This window comes from Mustela nigripes, chromosome 13 (genome assembly GCF_022355385.1).
Source record: "Mustela nigripes isolate SB6536 chromosome 13, MUSNIG.SB6536, whole genome shotgun sequence".
Classification (NCBI taxonomy): Eukaryota; Metazoa; Chordata; class Mammalia; order Carnivora; family Mustelidae; genus Mustela; species Mustela nigripes.
The window spans coordinates 34,397,862-34,418,458 of NC_081569.1; the positions used below are offsets into that span (position 1 = coordinate 34,397,862).

The 20,597-nt window shown below is 38.0% G+C and overlaps 1 protein-coding gene across 1 annotated transcript in view; it reads left to right on the forward strand.

Annotated features, from left to right (window-relative positions):
• Window positions 1-5,071: 5,071 nt before the first annotated feature.
• UNC13C (unc-13 homolog C) overlaps window positions 5,072-20,597 on the forward strand; it is a 559,224-nt gene continuing 543,698 nt past the window's right edge. Inside the window, exon 1 of the mRNA XM_059371954.1 lies at window positions 5,072-8,066. Within this exon, the coding sequence (XP_059227937.1) occupies window positions 5,075-8,066 (2,992 nt within the window). The 5' untranslated portion in view covers window positions 5,072-5,074. The remainder of the gene's footprint in view (window positions 8,067-20,597) is intronic.

Here is a 20,597-nt window from a genome sequence, read left to right on the forward strand (position 1 = left end):
TTTTTTTAAGAATAATTTATGAGCTTAGGATCAACCTCTTAATCAGTTTCAGGTTTGATCATTTTTGTTAAAAGAATTTTGATACATAAATACCCAGTTCACCTACTTTAGTGCATTTGGTAAGAAACATAAAATTGTTTATTGATCTGACAATACTTTAAATTAATTCTGGTAAGGATTTAGCAATAAGTTACTGTTTAAAGGTTCATTAGCTCTTTTAGCTCAGTAGGGCACCCAGCTTTATAATCATATTAAATAGCTCTCTTACAAAATGAATTTAACATACCTGTGAAATGTATTTTACCTCCCATTCAAGCTTAGTATGTTTTTCAGAGCTAATAAACTTGCAGTCTGAATCTGGGGTTGGAGTCAGGTTGTGTTTCTTGTTAATTACATGACCTAAGTCAAATTTTTAAAAACTTGAAATTGCAGCTACTTTATCTGGAAAATAATAATACATAGCTTACACAGTTATGGGAATTAAGTGAGATGAAGTAAATTTTAGAAAACTAGACACACATGGTGCTTGGCACATAGTAACAATGAAATACTATTACTAGCCTTTCCGTAAGAACGTCGTCTAATATTTTAATCTCTCTCAAAGGTCTTCTCAAACTCTTTAATCTTACCCCCCAAACTTTATTAACAAAATTTGTGTGAGGCTGTGTTAATAAAGGTAATACAACTGGGGCGGGGGAGTGTAAGATTTTGCATACAGGTAGTTGAGAATCATATGATGATATCCTGGTCTCTCCCCATCTCCTTAACCCCCTTTCCTCATAAAGGGAACTTCTCAACCTAAGTTTCAATACTTATCACATTCTGTTACCATTTTGCCCATCCAGGCATCTCTCCCTGTGGTCCCCATCTTTCTCCAAGGTAGATACTTCTCCCTCTTTGGACAGGACATGATGTTTATGATATATGCATTTTGCTCAGACTACATCTCTTTCTCTGAATTTTTAAAGTCAAGCACAGCTATCTCAGGCTTCTTGGATCTCCATTGTTTATCTATTAACTCATGGACTTACTATTTGTCTATTCATTCACTTATATAGTCACTCATTTGTACAACAACATCATGAGTTTACTATGTAATTTGCGATATGGATATTTAAAGTTAAAAAGAACATGACCTTAGCTTTCCAAGAGTTGACAGTCCTATTTGAGAGACAGAGACATAGATAGCATATTTTACATAAATAATTACTGTCAGAGTTACCATAAAAAAGGTACATTGAAGACATTGTGGGAGCCCACAGTAAGGAGTGCTGACTCTGAGGAGGTCAAACAGGTTGATGTTGATCCCTGCTGGGTCTAGGATATATAGATATTGTAGAGATGTTCATGAGAGATACATGTGGAGGTAAAGGAAAGGATAAGTTATTGGTTGCAGAAGGAACAGCATGGAAAAAGGCACACTGGTGAGGCAACAGTATGGTAATCAGGAAATGTTACACCTCAGTGTGGCTGGGGCCGATGTGCTAGTGGGAGTGACAGAGAATGCATTTGCTGAAACTGGCAAAGTTTTAAGTAGGAGGACTTACATCTTTGATTAAGTTTAGAGAGGAGATTTGAAAGAAGGGCCAGGTTAGAGTTGGGAAGACCATAGAGAGTACAATGATAATAGTTCAGATGAGAAATTGTGGAGTTCAGAACTAAGGCATTACTAGCAGGATGAGGCGACATATTCATATCAGTTTGGACCCAGGATGGATCATATGGAAGCTGGAATGACTCCTGGGTATATGTCCTGAGGAATTAGACAACTATAATAATAATTATCTATAATCATGAGATTAATAATTCACAAAAATGACTAGGTTGGATGGAGTTTAATTTGGGGCAACCAGATGAAGATATTTAGTAAGTGGCTGAAGTGGAGGTCAATTCTTTTTTCTTTAAAATTAGTTTAAATAAATATACACCTGTGAAACCATCACCACAGTCCATGCCACAAACATATCCATCATCTCCAAAAGTTTCCACCCGCCCTTTTTTAAATTACTATTTTGTGATATGAACGCTTAACGTAAGATCAACCCTCTTGGGGCGCCTGGGTGGCTCAGTGGGTTAAGCCGCTGCCTTCGGCTCAGGTCATGATCCCAGGGTCCTGGGATCGAGCCCCGAATCGGGCTCTCTGCTCAGCAGGGAGCCTGCTTCCTCCTCTCTCTCTGCCTGCCTCTCTGCCTGCTTGTGATCTCTCTCTGTCAAATAAATAAATAAAATCTTTAAAAAAAAAAAAAAGATCAACCCTCTTGGCAAACATTTTATGTATATAATACAACATTATTAACTCTTAGCACTATGCTATACAGCTGATCTCTAGGCTTTATTTCTCTTATATAACTGGAACTTTGTACCCTGAGGCCAATTATTCAGTAAACATTTATTGAGAGCTTATCATGCATGCTGAGACAAGTTATAGTTTTTATCCTTAAAGAGGACATCATGAGTGGAGAAAGAAAGAAGACTGTAACACAGAAAAGTTCTAATTGGGAGAGTGTGGCAGAGAGGACAGCTCAATGTGGGTGGCTGGTGAAGTGTTCACAGGACAAATGATTCTGGAGTTTAAATACAATTTTTATAGACAGGATGGGCAAGATACAAATGATATTCTAGGTAGGGAACAGAAAAGTTACTGAGGCGTGAAGGAGCATAGAGCCCTTAGCGAATAACAAGTCACTTTGTGTGGCTGGAATGCAGAGCAAGTGAGTTTGTAGGTGCAACAGTGGACACGGGCCCTTGGTTTCTTTCTTTCTTTCTTTCTGTTTTTTTTTTTTTTTTTTTTTTGAGGCAGGACTTCAATTCAGTTTGAACTTTCCTGCTCAAAATTTTGCCAACAATTATTGCCTAGAACAATAGTTGTGAGCAAATAATGCAGGTCAGGAAATGCATAGCAATTTCATGAAACATCAGAGGCATTGACAAAATTGTTGCTCTAATTCAAACAAGAAGTACTTTTTTAAAAAGATTTTATTTATTATTTATTTGACATAGATCACAAGTAGGCAGAGAGGCAGGCAGAGAGGAAGGGAAGCAGGCTCCCTGCTGAGCAGAGAGCCTGATGTGGGGCTCCATCCCAGGACCCTGAGATCATGACCTGAGCCAAAGGCAGAGGCTTTAAACCACTGAGCCACCCAGGTGCCCCAAACAAGAAGTATTTGTTTTAAGGTTTGATAGACTCAGAATCTTGGGTTGAATGATTAGTAGAATAGTTTAATGTGTGAAAGTTGGTTTTAAAATAATTTCCTTTCCTTCCTCTCACTTAAATTTCCAAAGTCTTCTCTCCACAAGGAAAGGTTGTCTAGGGGTACAATAAGTATTTTTAAAATTTAATTCAAGAGTCAATTTCTTGACATTTTTATTAGCAGAAAACAGGTCCTGACTTGAAATTATGAATGAATATCAAATTGTTTTAGACAAGAGGAATTAGACTCTTTAACTGTTCATGAAACCCCAAAGACAAGGACTTCTTTAGAATCTCTTTCTCTCCTCCATCTTTATGCTTCCCTTTCTCACTTACGTTGCTCTGTTTCTTGTGAAACTTGGCTCCTGGCCAGAACATGTTTTCCCCCTGAGTCCCTGAAGAATGCAAGTGAAGTAAACATGGCAGATTTTCAAGCAGAGGGAGCTTATAAAGAGTCAGCCAGCTCCTAAAACCATATGCAGTTTATGATGTATTCTTTAAAGAATTACATCAATTCTTTGCCTACCCAAATATGTAGTTCAATGTTAGCAAAGGCTTTTGGCTGTTACCATTACTCTATGGTATCTTTCAACTGTAAAATAGTTAAGTTTAGTCCCACCAAATTTTATTTGAATACTACCACATACAAGGCATGGTACTGGTGAGCCAGGAAATTGAATGTAAACTTTGTTCTCTTCCTTCTCCCTTTGCTTCTTCTTCTACTTCATGTAATTCAAGAAACTAACCATGATAAAGATTAGTTGCTGGTGTGGTCACATGCATTATAAAATACTGAATCATTGGATGAATTATATATGACCAGTTTTTGGTTATCCATGGGCACATCTAATTTGTGGCACAATTTCCTTTTGTAATTTGGTACTTGATCTCCTGTCAGAGTTCTAACCTAGGGTTGGGTTCCCCGGCATCTGCCATAAGGCTGTGCCAGTTGATTGGGATGGCTCAACTCTTCCAAGTCATGTCCTCTCAAAATTTGGATATATTATCTATGTTTTCAAATGTATTTCCTCTTGGTATTTATTTCATCATATGAAATATTTCTCACTTGGGTTACTTTATTATTTAAGAAATTCCCAGTCATTGAATACCTAGAAAAAGAAAATGTTATTTGAATAAGAAAAGGTCTTACATACATAAATAATATTAATTTGATGAATTTTGAATGTCTAGGATAGGGAGAACATTAAATTTTGAATGCTTATGCTTATGTTTGTGTAAGTTAATGTACTTTTAAGAAAGGAAATAAAGTGGAAATGATAATGTCATGTAGTCAATATAGCTTTTAAAATTTGCTTATTTTCTTACATAGTCTTTCCTAAATAGCCATTGTTACCTTTTATTACTATGTCTGCTCATTTATTCAGTTCAGTTGTGTCCACCCATAAGTGTTAGGAAGAAAAATATGACTTAAACATAGTTATTGGTAAGGATTTGCTTTACAATTATTTTAAAAGTAAATGCGTACTGAAATTCAGATATTCCCCTGCTTCATCACCCCGGCAACTTTTCACACACTGTGTATCATGAATACTTCTGGAAAAATGTTAGAAATGGGCTAAATCTAGAATTGAATTCTGATATTCATTTTAACCTTCCTTTCTTTCAGACACTCTATGAAGTTATGTGGAAATGAGAGAGAGTCATGAAACCCTTTTGCCTGGAGAGAATGTCCTTCATAAATGGAGCTTTGTTTCTGGTTTTCACGGGACTGTGACACGGCGGCGGAGCCATGGCTGCCCTGCCTGCTATTTTCAATAATTCACAGAACATCTGAACAGAGATGCTTGCCTTGAATTTACAGATTTCCATCCCGGTACCTTGTTTACTTCTTTGGGGCAGAAAAGCTTGCACTAATTGCTCTCCATGGTGGCTAATCTTTTCAAGACCCTGATTTTACCTTATATACATAAGCTTTGTAAAGGAATGTTTACAAAGAAATTGGGAAATACAACCAAAAAAAAAGAGAATCATCCGCAGAAAAAGGATCAAGACTTTCCCACTCCTGGCCAGACCAAACCCCCCAAATTTTCTAATACCTTAAAAAGCACTGTAAAGAAGATTGCAAAGTGTTCATCTACTCGCAACTTATCCACCGAAGAGGAGGGGGTTAATAAAGAGTTTTCCCTCTCGCCAACATTCAGTTACCGAGTAGCAATTGCCAATGGCCTCCGAAAGAACATTAATGTAACCAACGGTGATAATGAGGATCAGCTTCAAGAGTTATCTTCAATTGAGAGTTCCTATTCGGAATCACTCAATGAACTAAGGAGTAGTACAGAAAACCAGGCGCAGCCAACACTCACAATGCCAGTTAGACGCAATAGAAAGAGTTCAAGCAGCCTGGCCCCCTCTGAGGGCAGCTCCGATGGAGAACGCACTCTACATAGCTTGAAACTAGGAGCGTTACGCAAACTGAGAAAATGGAAGAAGAGTCAGGAGTGTGTCTCGTCAGATTCAGAGTTGAGCACAATGAAGAAAACCTGGGGAATAAGAAGTAAATCTTTGGACAGAACGGCGCGAAACCCAAAGACAAATCCCCTGGAACCAGGTTTCAGTTCCTCTGGGTGCATTAGCCAGACACACGATGTCATGGAAATGATCTTTAAGGAACTTCAGGGTATAAGTCAGATCGAAACAGAACTTTCTGAACTACGAGGGCATGTCAATGCTCTCAAGCATTCCATTGATGAGATCTCCAGCAGTGTGGAGGTTGTACAAAGTGAAATCGAACAGCTACGTACAGGGTTTGTCCAGTCTCGGAGAGAAACCAGAGACATCCATGATTATATTAAACATTTAGGTCATATGGGTAGCAAGGCAAGCCTGAGATTTCTAAATGTGCCTGAAGAAAGATATGAATACGTTGAAAGTGTGGTATATCAAATTCTAATAGATAAAATGGGTTTCTCAGATGCACCAAATGCTATTAAAATTGAATTTGCTCAAAGGATAGGGAACCAGAGGGACTGCCCAAATGCAAAGCCTCGACCCATACTTGTGTACTTCGAAACCCCGCAGCAAAGGGATTCCGTCTTAAAAAAATCCTACAAACTCAAAGGGACAGGAATTGGAATCTCAACAGATATTCTTACTCATGATATAAGAGAAAGAAAAGAGAGAGGGATACCGTCCTCCCAGACATATGAGAGCATGGATATAAAACTGTCTACTCCAGAGCCCAAAAGCAAGAAGAACAATTGGCAGTCACCTGATGACAGCGATGGAGAGCTGGAACCTGACCTCAATAGAAACAGTTACGCTGTGCTTTCCAAGTCAGAGTTTCCAACAAAAGGAAGTACTTCCAAGTCAAGTTCAAAATCACACAACGCTAGAGCCAAGAATAAAACTGTGAGTAGCAGCAGAATTTCAAATAAATCTGATTATGATAAAATTTCCTCACAATTGCCAGAATCAGATAATTTGGAAAAACAAACTGCAACCCGTTATGCAGATGCTACACCCCTCTGGCACTCACAGAGCGATTTTTTCACTGCTAAACTTAGTCGTTCTGAATCAGATTTTTCCAAACTGTGTCAGTCTTACTCAGAGGATTTTTCAGAAAACCAGTTTTTTACTAGAGCTAATGGAAGCTCCCTCCTGTCATCGTCAGACCGGGAACTTTGGCAGAGGAAACAGGAGGGCACACCTACCTTGTATGACAGTCTGCAGGATCAGCGTTTGAATGGGGCCATGGAAGGAGTCCAAGGGCAGAGTGAAATCGGGAACACAGAAACTGTGGATAGTGGAATGAGTAATGGCATGGTGTGTGCATCTGGAGATCAAAGTCATTACAGTGATTCTCAGTTCTCTTTGCAGGAGGATCTTTCTCCTTGGAAGGAATGGAATCAAGCAGAGCAAGGAGCTGACTTAGGTTTGGATTCATCCACCCAGGAAGCTCTTGACTATGACACAAACAGTCTATCTGATCAACAGCTAGAGGTTTATAATAAAGACCTAGAAGACTTGGGAAAGTGCCACAGTGATGTTCAGGATGACTCTGAGAGCTATGATTTCACCCAAGATGACAACTCATCTCCGTGCCCTGGGTTGGATAATGAACCACGAGGCCAGTGGGTTGGCCAGTATGATTCTTACCAGGAAGCTAATTCTAATGAGCTGTACCAAAATCAAAACCAATTGCCCATGATGTATGGAAGTCAAAGTGAATTGCAAAGTGATGACTCAGAGGATGCCCCACCCAAATCGTGGCACAGTCGATTAAGCATTGACCTTTCTGATAAGGCTTTCAGCTTTCCAAAATTTGGATCTACATTACAGAGGGCTAAATCAGCCTTGGAGGTGGTATGGAACAAAAGCACCCAGAGTCTCAGTGGGTATGAAGACAGTGGCTCTTCCCTAATGGGAAGATTTCGGACATTATCCCAATCAACTGCAAATGAATCAAGTACCACCCTTGACTCTGACATCTACACAGAGCCTTTTTACTACAAAGCAGAGGATGAGGAGGACTATAGTGAACCAGTGGCTGATAACGAGACAGATTATGTTGAAGTGATGGAACAAGTCCTTGCTAAGCTAGAAAATAGGACTAGTATGACTGAAACAGATGAGCAAATGCAGGTATATGATCACCCTTCGTATGAAACACCCTATGAAACTCCACAAGATGAGGGTTATGATGGGCAGGGAGATGATGTGGTTAGTGAAGAGGGATTGGAACCCTTAAATGAAACATCAGCTGAAATGGAAATAAAAGAAGATGAAAACCAAAACATCCCTGAACAGCCAGTGGAAATCACAAAGCCAAAGAGAATCCGCCCCTCTTTCAAAGAAGCAGCTTTAAAAGCTTATAAGAAGCAAATGGCAGAACTGGAAGAGAAGATCCTGGCTGGAGGTACTCATGTTTATGTGCTACGTTTTGAGCTAGTTGTATTTTAACATTGGGTGGTTGGTGCTTCTTTAGAGTATGTTCTATGTTTACTCTTTGGAAAAGAATGTATTTGCAAGAAATTTGCATGTTTATTTTGAAAAGGGTATTATTTTATTCTGCTCCCCCAACAGGCTGGGCTTGATGACTTAAAATCAAAGTGTTTCCAAGTAGTTCATACTAAAATGAGCCCTACTGTCTGTGGATCAAGATTTCTCTGTTAGCATTGGTACAAACCCCATTTCATATTGACTAACCTTGTGGCATCAGTCATGAAAAAGAGTGTGGTAAAATCAAAGAGCAGCCTGGGATTATTCTTTGGTTCTATAGGTTTATAGGGATGAGGAGAATGATGTAGTTAAAGAATTAGGAAAATAAGAACTTTTTTTTTTTACTTTTAATTTCATTTAAACTTCACCCACACTTACCCAACCCCTTACCATTTATTTTATTTGCATGCTTATCACTTTATATCTTTATAAATTATATATTGGACCTCCAGGATAATCACTCCCTTTCCCATCAAATCTATAGTTTGGTGGGTTTGCACAGCCAACCCTGACCAGCCCCATGGAGGACCGCTGCCTCCCTCACTGTTTATTGATGCAGTTGAGGGAGCACAATAGAGGTAAAACCCTAGGCCATGCCTGAATGGTCATGAGTCACTCTTGAGTAGGAGTCAATATTGAGTAGAGTCAAGTTCCCCTCTAAGGAGTGGATTGGAAATCTCTCCACACTTACGGAAATGAAAAGAGTACCTACCTTATTTAACAATTTTACTTGATTTTCTGGGGAAACAATTTTGGATCACTCACGTGAAAATTAGCCACTTAGAAATAATAACTTTTTTTTTTACTTTTTACTTTCATTTAAACTTCACCCACACTTACCCAATCCCTTACTATTTATTTTATTTGCATGCTTATCACTTTATATCTCTGGGATAGTTTGATTATCTCAGTTGTAATGAATTATATGTTTTAAAATTTTCATTATTTATGGTATTATAATCTTTAACTGAAATATTTACATAATATTTCACAAAGATATATATTTATGTGATTAACTGGTACTTGCCATTATGAGGTAATATAACAATTTCTGCTGCTAGTAGCTGATTATAGCATCCTTGTCTTGAACAAAATTGTGATCAGACACTCTTCCAAACTGGTCATTTTCTCATTGATATGGGTGGATTCTTGAATAATCAGAAAATTTTATTGTTCAACTGTTTTAGGCCCTAAGGTAATTGAAATAACAATTAAGATTATGTGCTCTAAACAAATATGTTTATATAAAACAACACACCCTATTAATATAAGTACAACATAAGTCAAAGGGATCTTGGGTACATTGGCTGTGACTTTGCTGTTGTTTTCAGGAAGTAATTCTCAACTATATTTAAAAGCACTTTGAAGGTAGGGAATAGTCAAAATTTTGTGCAAATAACAATTCATAACTCTCTTATTTAAGAGTGATATTTAATAGTTAGATATCCTTATGACTGAAACTCAGTTTATAGTTTCTTGGGATAAAGGCCAGCAGTTTGCCATTGTATTTTATTTGCTGTGGGTTCAGAGAAGTCTACTCAAGAGCATATTAAGACTAACCAGTGTGTGTGCATGTGTGTCATGTTGTGATATAATCAATGTTTTAATGCCAAGTGGTTAAAATATTTGAAATACTAGGCAGTATTATAAAAATTACAAAACTACATGTTTCAGAAAAAAAAGGATCTTCATTAATTTTGAAAAACTTCAAATTAGCAAGCATCTATAAAATAGATTGCTATGGGGATTGCCCCTTCAAGTAGTTAACAACCTTAATCATCCAGGTGCACTTAATCTTAGAGAACAAAAATTCACTTAGTTAGCTATACATCACCAATTTAAGAATCTTCAACTAGGTAAGACAACGTTGAACCATAGAGCTGACTCACTAATGAGTGAGTAGTGAGGCTACTCACTGGCTACTGGGGACCTAGACCCCCCTCCACCATCTTGGAGCTTGGCTTGTTATCCTTGAGCCAGCTTTGAATGGAATCTGTTGGGAATCATCTGTCCTAGAGGAAATCAGACACACATCCTTAAGATGCTCTTTGGTCGCTTGAAAGGCACCAGATTGACTACCCAGGAGGCTGCAGTAGCCTAGATTTTAAAGGCCATCTTTTCTCCCTTTGGCAGGAGTCAGGCAGTTGTCCCCCTCCTGTGCCACCAATATGCCTCAGGAGAAAAGGCAGCCAAAGAAGGGCATTTTTCAGGCCCCTTCACTGCTCCAAGCATCCCAATGAGGTGCCAATCGTCATGATGGACTTTGTGCCCAAGGCCATCTGCTTACTGGGCTTTGGGCAGATGCCAACAGATTTTTCTCTCCATGACTACCTAGTCATCATTGGGTAGCAGTGCTGTCTTTTTTCCATTACTAATCTGGCAAGATTAGACTGTAGAGCTCTTGCTGTAAAACTCCATGGGATGCTGTTCCCCTGATAGAGCTTTATGGAATTATAAGCTCATAATTGTGAATTATTTCAACTTTTGTCTATAGGGTCCTGGTAAAGGGGAATTCTAAAGACCCCAGTATTTATACATATAGATATTTGGTCATATTGTTTTTGAGAGCCTTCACCTTGAATAGTATGCCAATGGGAAAGAGATTTTGGACTATGTGTAGCCAGAAACTCCATGAGGTCATCTTCTTCCCCTATTGCTGAACCCTGCTGAGTGGTGCCTTTTGTGTAGCTGGCCTAAACCCTATACCATGATAGTGACTCAGATCTCCACTTCCAGCCCTGTATCACCCATCAAGTGGAATTAACTATTGTCTCTTCTGAATTCCCAGATACTTGCCTACTTGTACTGGCTTCTACCTTCCATAATGACAGTTTGTGCCCATTTCTCATTTGCTCTTCTAAAGTAATCTAGAGATGAGAGGTTTGTCTTCTTCTTCTTCTTCTTCTTCTTCTTTTTTTTTTTTCATTTGCACTGTGCCTAAATGAGCGCTTTATACAGAGTTGGCACTGAGTTAATATGTGTTGGATTAAAGCCTGAATCAATTGGAACAGAATACTAAATTAAAAAAATACAACAAGCTTCAAAGTCACATCAAAATCTAAAGTGTGGCCTTAATTTCTAAGATTATGACTTTATTTTTTGAGAATTCAGAAGTATGATTAGAAATGGAAGATTATTCTTATTAAATAGTAAATTTTTAAATTTGAGTATACTTGACATACAATCTTATATTAGTTTCAGTGTACAACATAATGGTTTGACAACTTCTACATTATGCTGTGCTCACCACAAGTGTCGCAACCATCTGTCACCATGCAATGCTCTTACAGTACCATTGACTTTGTTCCCTATGCTGTGCCTTTTATTTCCATGATGTATTCATTCCGTAACTGAAAGCTGATATCTCCCCCACTCCCTATCACTGATTTTGTCTATTCCTCTGTCCCTCTCTGGTCTGGTGAACATCAGTTTGTTCTCTGTGTTTGTAGGTCTGGTTCTGCTTTTTGTTTGTTTGTTTGTTTGTTTATTTTTTTGTTAGAGTCTCCTGATGAGTGGAATCCTATGTATTTGTCTTACTCAGTCTGACTTATTTCACTTAGTATAATACTCTCTAGGTCTGTCCTCATTGTCACAAATGGCGAGATCTCATCCTTTTTTTTTTAAATAGCTGCATAATATTTGCGTGTGCATGCACCAACACCCCCCCCACATCTTCCTTGCCCATTAATCAATCGATGGACCCTTAGATTGCTGGCTTTATTGACTATTATAATAATGCTACAATAAACAGAAGGGATGCATTTATCTTTTTGAACTAGTAAGAGCTAGTTCAAACTAGAACTAATGAGTATTATTGAATACTACTATGTATCAGATATTTTCCAGTCAGTTTCTCTGTTTTTATTTTTACTTCTTACAATACCACAATGAATTCGATTCCATGGTTATTCCATTTTACAAGTGAGGAAACTGAGGTGCTAAAAACGTACATGACTTACCCGATGTCTTACAGATAGTAAGGGGTGGATCTAGAGTTAAAGAGATGGTTATTTTAGTTATTTAAAGAGCCATATCCTTACTTTATTCACTTTTTAAGGTGGAAAAACATGCTGGGAAAGGGACAGCACTAGCTGCAGGTTTGTTGCAACTAAAGGATTTTCTTTAAAAAGCAGTAATAATATGAAAGGCACTGGGGTTTTGATATAAAATAGTTCATTCACAGTTTTTCTGCCTCAAGTCCCTGGTACATCTTATAAATCTTGTAGAGACTTGTAGAGCCCAATAAATACAGTACAATAGCAGCTCAAAGGATGATGTATTTGACGTCTGGGTATACTTGACCTGGAATTAGAGTCTAACATGAGTTGAAGTAAATTTTCTTTAGCAGAACAAAAATCTTGTTTTGTTTTGAAATGCCATTCCCAGGCTGTCTGTAGATTCTGAAAGAGACTGTGACACTTGTAATTAACATAATTGATGATATTTTTACCATGGTGTGCCTTTTGTTTTCTAGTAGTTGTAGAAATATTGTAGAAATATGTAGAAATAAGTAGTTGTGGAAATATTTTGGCTCCAACAAAGATATGAAATTGGATGTAGAATGTTTCCCTGAAGTTCAGACTTCATTATATTAGACTAGTGGTTCCTAATCTAGCTGATTGTTGGAATCATCTGGAGAGCTTTTGTAGTACTTGTTGTTCCCAAGAGTTGTTGTAAAATTATTAATTATATATATTAGGATTATATATAATATTAATTATATATATTAGGATTAATTAATATATATGTATATGTATACATATTAGGATCCTGTCACTAAATGTTTTGATTTTGTGGTTCTGTATTGGGGCCCATGGATCTTTATCCAAAACTGTACGTGTTATTGATGAATTACATGTGTCCTTGTAAATAACACACACATACACACAAATAAAATCCAGAAAATCCCAAAGTAAAAAGTAAAATTAAAAATTTCTATTCTTCAGAGAAAGATAATTTATTTCTGGCACTGTATAAGCACACATACACTTCTCTTCTTTTTGAATTTACCATAAATAGTATATTACATTTCATATATTCATGTTGTTCTGCACCTTGCTTTTTTCACATAATATGTATTTGTAAGATCTTATTATATGATTACTACTGTATTATTTTTAGTGACACAGAGATTTCCACTATAGTTATTCCATAATTTATTGACTCAGTGCCCTACCATGAACAGTGAGGTTTCTTACAAACTCAAAAGCAATGCAGACCTATTCGCTGCATTTGTGCCAATGAAATAATAGGTATAAATTCCTAGATGTGAAAATTACTCAGTTAATGGATGTCCTCCAGCTTTGGAGAGTTAGGATCTTAGGAAGTCTACATCAATTCATAACACCTATCATAACTGTAAATTTATATTTATGTATATAAGTATTTGGTTATTGTAGATCTCTGCTACTAGACTAGTACTAGCTACTAGCTGGTAGTGTCAATGAGTGAATTTTTCTTTCTGTTACTATTCTGATGCTAGAGCTTAGGTCAGTGGCATAGAGTAAGTACTCAATAATTTTTTTTAAAGATTTTATTCATTTATTTGACAGAGAGAGGTCACAAGTAGACAGAGAGGCAGGCAGAGAGAGAGAGTGGGTTAAGCCGCTGCCTTCGGCTCAGGTCATGATCTCAGGGTCCTGGGATCAATTCCCGCATCGGGCTCTCTGCTCAGCAGGGAGCCTGCTTCCCCCTCTCTCTCTCTGCCTGCCTTTCTGCCTACTTGTGATCTCGCTCTGTCAAATAAATAAATAAAATCTTTAAAAAAAAAAGCGCAATGCATAGCAATAAACTTTTTGTTTTTAATTCTTTAGAATTACCTTATAATGTAAAGTGATTGTTTCAGTTTTTGAAATAAACTGTGATCTAGAAAGGAGACCTATGAGAATGAAGTGGCCGAGGGCCCTTACAGGCAGTAAACACAGCTGACATCTCTACTTCTTGTTCGACATAAAACCCCAATGCACAGGGAATAATTCTTCTCTGTCCTTCTAGGGTACAAGATTGGAACTCAAAGAACATTTGAGAAGAGAGACAGATAATAATGGTGGTGTATATAAGGAGATTAGTTCCAAGTGGAGCCAAAAGTTTTCTTCTGTTTCTTTTCCTGGCTTACTTGTTTCTCTCTCTCTCTCTCTTTCTTTCTTTCTCCCCTTCTCTTCACTTCCCTTCTCTTTCTTTCTTTCCTTCCTTCCTTCCTTCCTTCTTTTCTCTTTGGTTTTATTTTTATTTTTTTAAAGTGAAACCAAAGGTTTCAAAGTATATTCTGGTGTGAGATAGAGCAAAGAGAAAGAGTAGAAAACCAATACGTATTTAATGCCTTCCTAAAGATTCAGTTCTAGAAATTTTAAGGACATACTTAATTCTCACTATAATCTTGGGAAGATATCACAGATATTCACACACACACACACACACACACACACACACAATCTCCACACTTTAAATATGAGATGACTGAGACTGAGACTCAGAGAAGCAAAAGCAGGTTCAGGTCATACAGCTGTTGATGGAATCTGATATACATCTGACAGAATCCAAAGCTTGATGCTATTTCTGTGACATCTCATTGCAAGTTGTGGGTAAGTCTTATCATGAAAGGGTTTGGCCCATGTGCTTCAAGGTCAGCCAGTATTGTGTTAATTGCTGTAGTCGTGATCTCTGTCAACACAAAATGAGTAATAATGATTTGGGCTAAGAGGTAGTATCACATTTTTAGGCAGTTTAGAAACTTGGAAGGGGGACATTTGTCACATTAAAAGACTATTAGGAGTGAAGAGGTGCTAATAACAGTAGTTTTTGAGGCTTGAAACCATTCTATAGAAGGGAGGGAAGAAATTCACAAGGATACAAAAATGCCATCTATTAACAGTAACAATAAAAATGTAGAGTTCAAAGACTTTATCTATTTATAATTATTAATGGCTCCCAAACTATGTACCTGGAACACTTATCTTTGTAGAAAAGTTAAAAACAAAACCCATTTTTCAAGAAAATATGAACTGATAATGAAATGTGGTGATTTCCAGATAGTATAAGGAGACTGCAGTGCAAATTTCCAAATTCCAGAGTTTCAAGAATATTATGTCAAAATCTCACATAAATAGGTTTCTCTGTGTTTCTGCTATCATTATCCATATTCTTCCTGCAAGTTCAAAAAGAGAGATATCTTCTATAGAAACTGTGACTCATTTGTGAACTTTCTGCGTGGAATGAGATAAACTCTGAACCTGATGTAAGATATGGTAAAGGATAGCTTAATCAGTTGTTACTGATTAGATTAAAATGGGAGATGCTAGGACCTGGACTAGTAGATGTACCCATTGGGGTAATTCAGGATCCGAAGTTCAGGAGCGAGAGAGGGGAGGATGTCCGAAGTGGCAAGAAAATCTGCCACCTGGAGATAATATTTTGGATAATGGGTGACTACTAAACCATCTGCTAGTCTACCTCTGGATGTCAGTTGAGGAGGTGGGGAACTTCTGGGAGCAGAGAGGATTGAGAACTGAGGTGAGCAGGAAGCTGCTTTTTGCTGATAGGACCTTGGTTACCTGGTGAGGGACTAGGGAGTAGGGAAGCCTCTAAACATCCCAGAATGTTCCCCAGAGGGCGTGGGAGTGGTATACTAGACAAGTTATCAGGAAGTGACCTAGTTACCTGTGCTAGGGTTCAAGATCGGGATTGAGTCCCTAAAACAGGTTAAAAAAAAAAAAAAAAAAAAAAAGCCTGATTGTTCTGCTGGCATCCAAAGCCATTTGCAGGCAGAAGGACTTGAGGCTGAGTCCCAGGTTGCTGGGATACCCTGACCCAAATAGAACTACTCATGGTTAAGCTATTAGCTTGGATTACCTTTGTAGACTACAAGACCAGCTAGAACTAAGTACATTAATGGACTTTTCTTTTCTTTTTAAGATTTTATTTATTTATTTAACAGACAGAGATCACAAGTAGGCAGAGAGAGAGAGGAAGAGAAACAGGCTTCCCGCTGAGAAGAGAGAGCCCGATGTAGGGCTCAGTCCCAGGACCCTGGGATCATGACCTGAGCTGAAGACAGAGGCTTTAACCCACTGAGCCACCGAAGTGCTCCTGGACTTTTTTTTTTCTTTTATTATATCTTATTTCAACTTATAGTATGCTGCTACTTCTCCTTTTAAAGGAAAGCATGTTATAGAATCTTGTCAACTACTTCATTATCAAACTTGGTTCATGCTGGCTCTTACCTAATCCCCCAAATAAAAGAAGTCTTCAGAGGATAAAGTGCCTACCATTCAGCAGGTTCAAACTGTGCTATGACTCTGTGGGCAATCCCAAAGGGTCCTAAAAATATATTGAGCAACATGATTTTATTTAGAATAAATGTATTGCTCCCTACTCCTTTTAACAATCCTCACTGTCCTAACTTATCCCTCTCTTTTTCCCCAGTTCAAGAATAGTCACGACTTTAAAAAGGAGAGTGCTTATTTTGAAGTATGAAATTTGATGTTTGTGTGGGCATATTTTTAAAATGTAGTATTGATATATTTTCTTAAGAGCCCTATAAGGTAGGTAGCTTGATAATAGATAATATTTATTGAGTCCTTTGTTGTGTGCCAGACACAATTCTAAATATTTTACACTGTAGTCATATAATCCTCAAAATAACCCTATTACCTGGGTGCTGTTATCTCTATTTTGTAAATGAGAAGCAGAAACAGGGTGACTTAATTAAGGAGAGGAAAAAAAAAATTTAAGTGGCAGAACCAGGATGAAGAATTAGGTGTTTTTCTTCCAGATTCTATGTGCTTACCTACTGCCAGCCTAGTTTAGGATTTTGGAAATTAAATGTTGATATTCAACCGTATATGATGGAGACCTGAGGTGGCAAAATGTTGATTTACCTGACAGCACTGAACTGTCAGCAGACCTATAATTACAAACTATTCTCTGAAATCATAGGCTAGCATTCAAGCTATCAGATCATTCTCCTATTTCACACAATATTATTATAGGCAACATGATTATCCAGGTGTCATTTCTGTGTAACTTGTGATAAAATAAATTTTTGACTGCATGTAACAGTGGTGACAATAAATGGCAGATTGAATATGATCTTTTTTCTGAGAGATGTAGGTTAAGTTGCCTCTTTTTTTAATGTCTTTTTTGAAGCTTAGTGATGTCTTGGGGAAAGCCCATGGTTTTAGTCATCTCTTTCTATTCTTTAGTGATTGTAGTGAAAGATACATACACTCTCATGGACAGCCACACACATAGAAAATATGAATTCACTGAATGCTTGACATGGTATTTACTTTCTGAGGGAAACCAACAGGATATTCCCGAGTTGGTCAACATTCCTTTTGCATTTTCTAGACACATAAAGCAATTTTAATATTTTAAAAATATAACTATTGCATATATTTAATCTTTATAAAACATCAATGAGATAGACTATGACCAACCTCCTCAAGTCTCTTACCTCAAGTAATTAGCAGTAATTATATAGATGGTAGAATCAGCAAGTGATGGGGACAGGTATCAACCCAGGACTTCTGTATCCTACTTTGGTACTCTGTGCAACAACACTATCTTAGCTACTTGCACACATTTGTGCTTCTTTCTCCTGGACATAGAACATCTAGTCTGCAAAAACTTCTGGGGGCTATGTCAAGGCATTTCTCCACTGGTTCCTAAAGTTAGTTGTTCTCAGATTTTAGAATACATAAAAATCACCAGGAAGTTCTTGGTTAAAAATATAAGTTTCTAAGTTTCTTGGTCTAATCTCCATTTGGTCCCAATGCAGGATGACCCATGAATCACATAAAGAAATGCTTAATGGCTAATAGTTAATAGATCCTCAATGCTCTTCTGCTTTCATTCTTTCTTGAGTGATTTCATTTGCTCCTATGGCTTGAGTTCCCATCTGTGTGTTGATGGTTTTTTATTTTTTTTTAAGATTTTATTTATTTATTTGTACAGAGAGAGACATCACAAGTAGGCAGAGAGGCAGACAGAGAGGGGGGGGGGGCAATCAGGCTCCCTGCTGAGCAGAGAGCCCAATGTGGGACTTGATCCTAGGACCCTGAGATGGTGACCTGAGCCAAAGGCAGAGGCTTAACCCACTGAGCCACCCAGGCGCCCCTGTGCTGATGGTTCTAAATCAGTGTCTGTGGACCAACTCTCCCAGCCTATATACATTTATATGCATTTATTCTTTCTATCACTAATCCACCCACTAGTGAACTCATTCTTCAGCAAATATTGAATTTCCTGGCTGGGCACTGGGATAAAGTGGTGACAAATCTTATCTGGTCTTTGTTAAGTGGGTGAGATGAATTTAAATTAAAAAATTACACAAATGTATCATTTTCTTAAGAGAACATATTCTAGTTTGGAAGTTAAAGAAGACTTCCTATTGTCAATGATATTTGAGCGGAGATTCAAAGACTAAAAGTGCTGAACTAAGCTAAGAGGAAGGAAAAAGAGCATTCCAGGCAGGGGAAATGGCATGAACCAGGGTCCTAAGGTCAAAAATGGCTTGCCATATTTGAGGAACCTAAAGAAAGCCAGGTGTGACTGACGTACCTCAAGCAAGGCAGACAGTGGTGTGACACAAATCTAGTATAGTGATCAGAGGCCAGATTTTTCTGAGTCTTGTGCATCACTTAGGGATTTTTTTTCTCTTTAGTAACTGTGGAAATTCATGAAAAGGATTACTATAATGAGTTGTAGGACTTCCGTTAAAGAGTATATCTCTCAAGCCTCATGCCTAGCACTGAACTCTTTTCTTCCTCTGTCTCCTAATCCTGCTTCTCCTCCTGGATTTTGTCTCATGATACCATGGTCCTCCTGTTTGCTCGTGGCTCCTTCCTTGTCACACTATCGTCAGCATTTGCTCCTTTTCTGGGCACCCATAATCTGAAGTCCTTTCTTATTGGTGTTCGTGGGTGTGTGAGCCCTTGGTCAGTAAAGAGTACCCTGTATCTTAATGGAGAAGCTGAAGGGAGCTGGAACTTCCTTCTCCCCATGCCTTGGCTTGAGAACATGACTCAGAACTGGCTGATGGGAAGCTTCTGCCAAGTACTTTGAATGTGAATCCATCATTTCACAAGCCCTGATATTTTGGCCACATAATTATTTCTCAAATACAGTTCTTTTGGTCTCCATTATTTCCACCCTCGTCTAGCAACTGCCATCTCGTCTGTGGACTATATTAGAGCTTCCTAACTAGTCTTCCCATCACTTTGTCCTGTTACCCCTGCCCCTTCTTCTAAAATATCCTCTCTCTGCATCCAGAGAGACATACAAATCTACAAAACTGTGATTTCTCTATAAAGAGAAATCATCGTAGTTGCTTTTAGGACAAAGTCCAAACAATCAGTGAACCCATTGTGTTGAAGATGCCTGTTGGCTTACTGTCCCCCTAATACGAGGACATAAGCTTAAAGGAAGCAGGGGCTGTGCCATGTACCCTGGCATGTCCTAGGGCACCCACTGTGACCAGCAGTGAGACAGTGGAACATTGCGGTTAGGACCATGGACTCTAGAGTCAGCCTGCAATTGTGCAGTCTCAAGCATGTTGTTTCATCTCTCCGTGACTCACTTTCATCACTGAGAACATAAAGTGATCATAAGAATATCTCCATGTGATAATAAAACAAAAATAAGACAGACCTTCTGCTGAACCAGTAGGTTATCAGTAGGGAGCCAAGCTACCTAAAGACTTCTTCCTCTGATCTTAAATAATTTCTGAGAAACATGAGCCAGAAGCCAAATGCTACAGTTACCTTCTTACGTACTTTTTAACTGAGCTAAAGTACCATCCAGAATGCATTTTGGGAAGTGATCAATTATGTGATTATTTTTGTGGTTGGAATCCTTGAAAGACTCTGGGCACAAGATGCTCCACGCAGTATTAATAGTTAGTTATTGATGTTTTCATGAAATACAAAAATATGCAACTGCCTGAACTCCCTGGCTCCTTAACTGCTTTGCCTCGGAGCAGCTTCAACACACAGAAGCGAGTAAGTCCATCAACATTTATTGAGTGCTAGGAAGTGTGATGAGCTCAAGATTAGGGCACCAGGAAGAGAGAAAACACAAGATGCAAAGACATAGAATCTTTCCTTGATGAGGTTACAGTCTCATTCCAGTCAATTCAAAATTATTTCTTAAGCTAGCTGTTGTGAGAAACGTGATGGCTTATGACCAAATATTATGATCCTATAGTTTATTTAGAAAGTACTGATTAGCAGGCACCTGAATGTATACTGTGCCAGGCATCATAGAAGAGTAGACACAGAAAAAGTAATGTATAATGAAATGACTAAGGACAATTACTTCTTAGTTAGTAATTATTATTTAATTCATCGCTATTCGTTATCACTACTAAGCTTAGAAGATTAAAAAGGAGTCTTAACATTAAAAATTATAACTGACATTTATTCAACCCAAAGTGTATATTAGAGGTAAG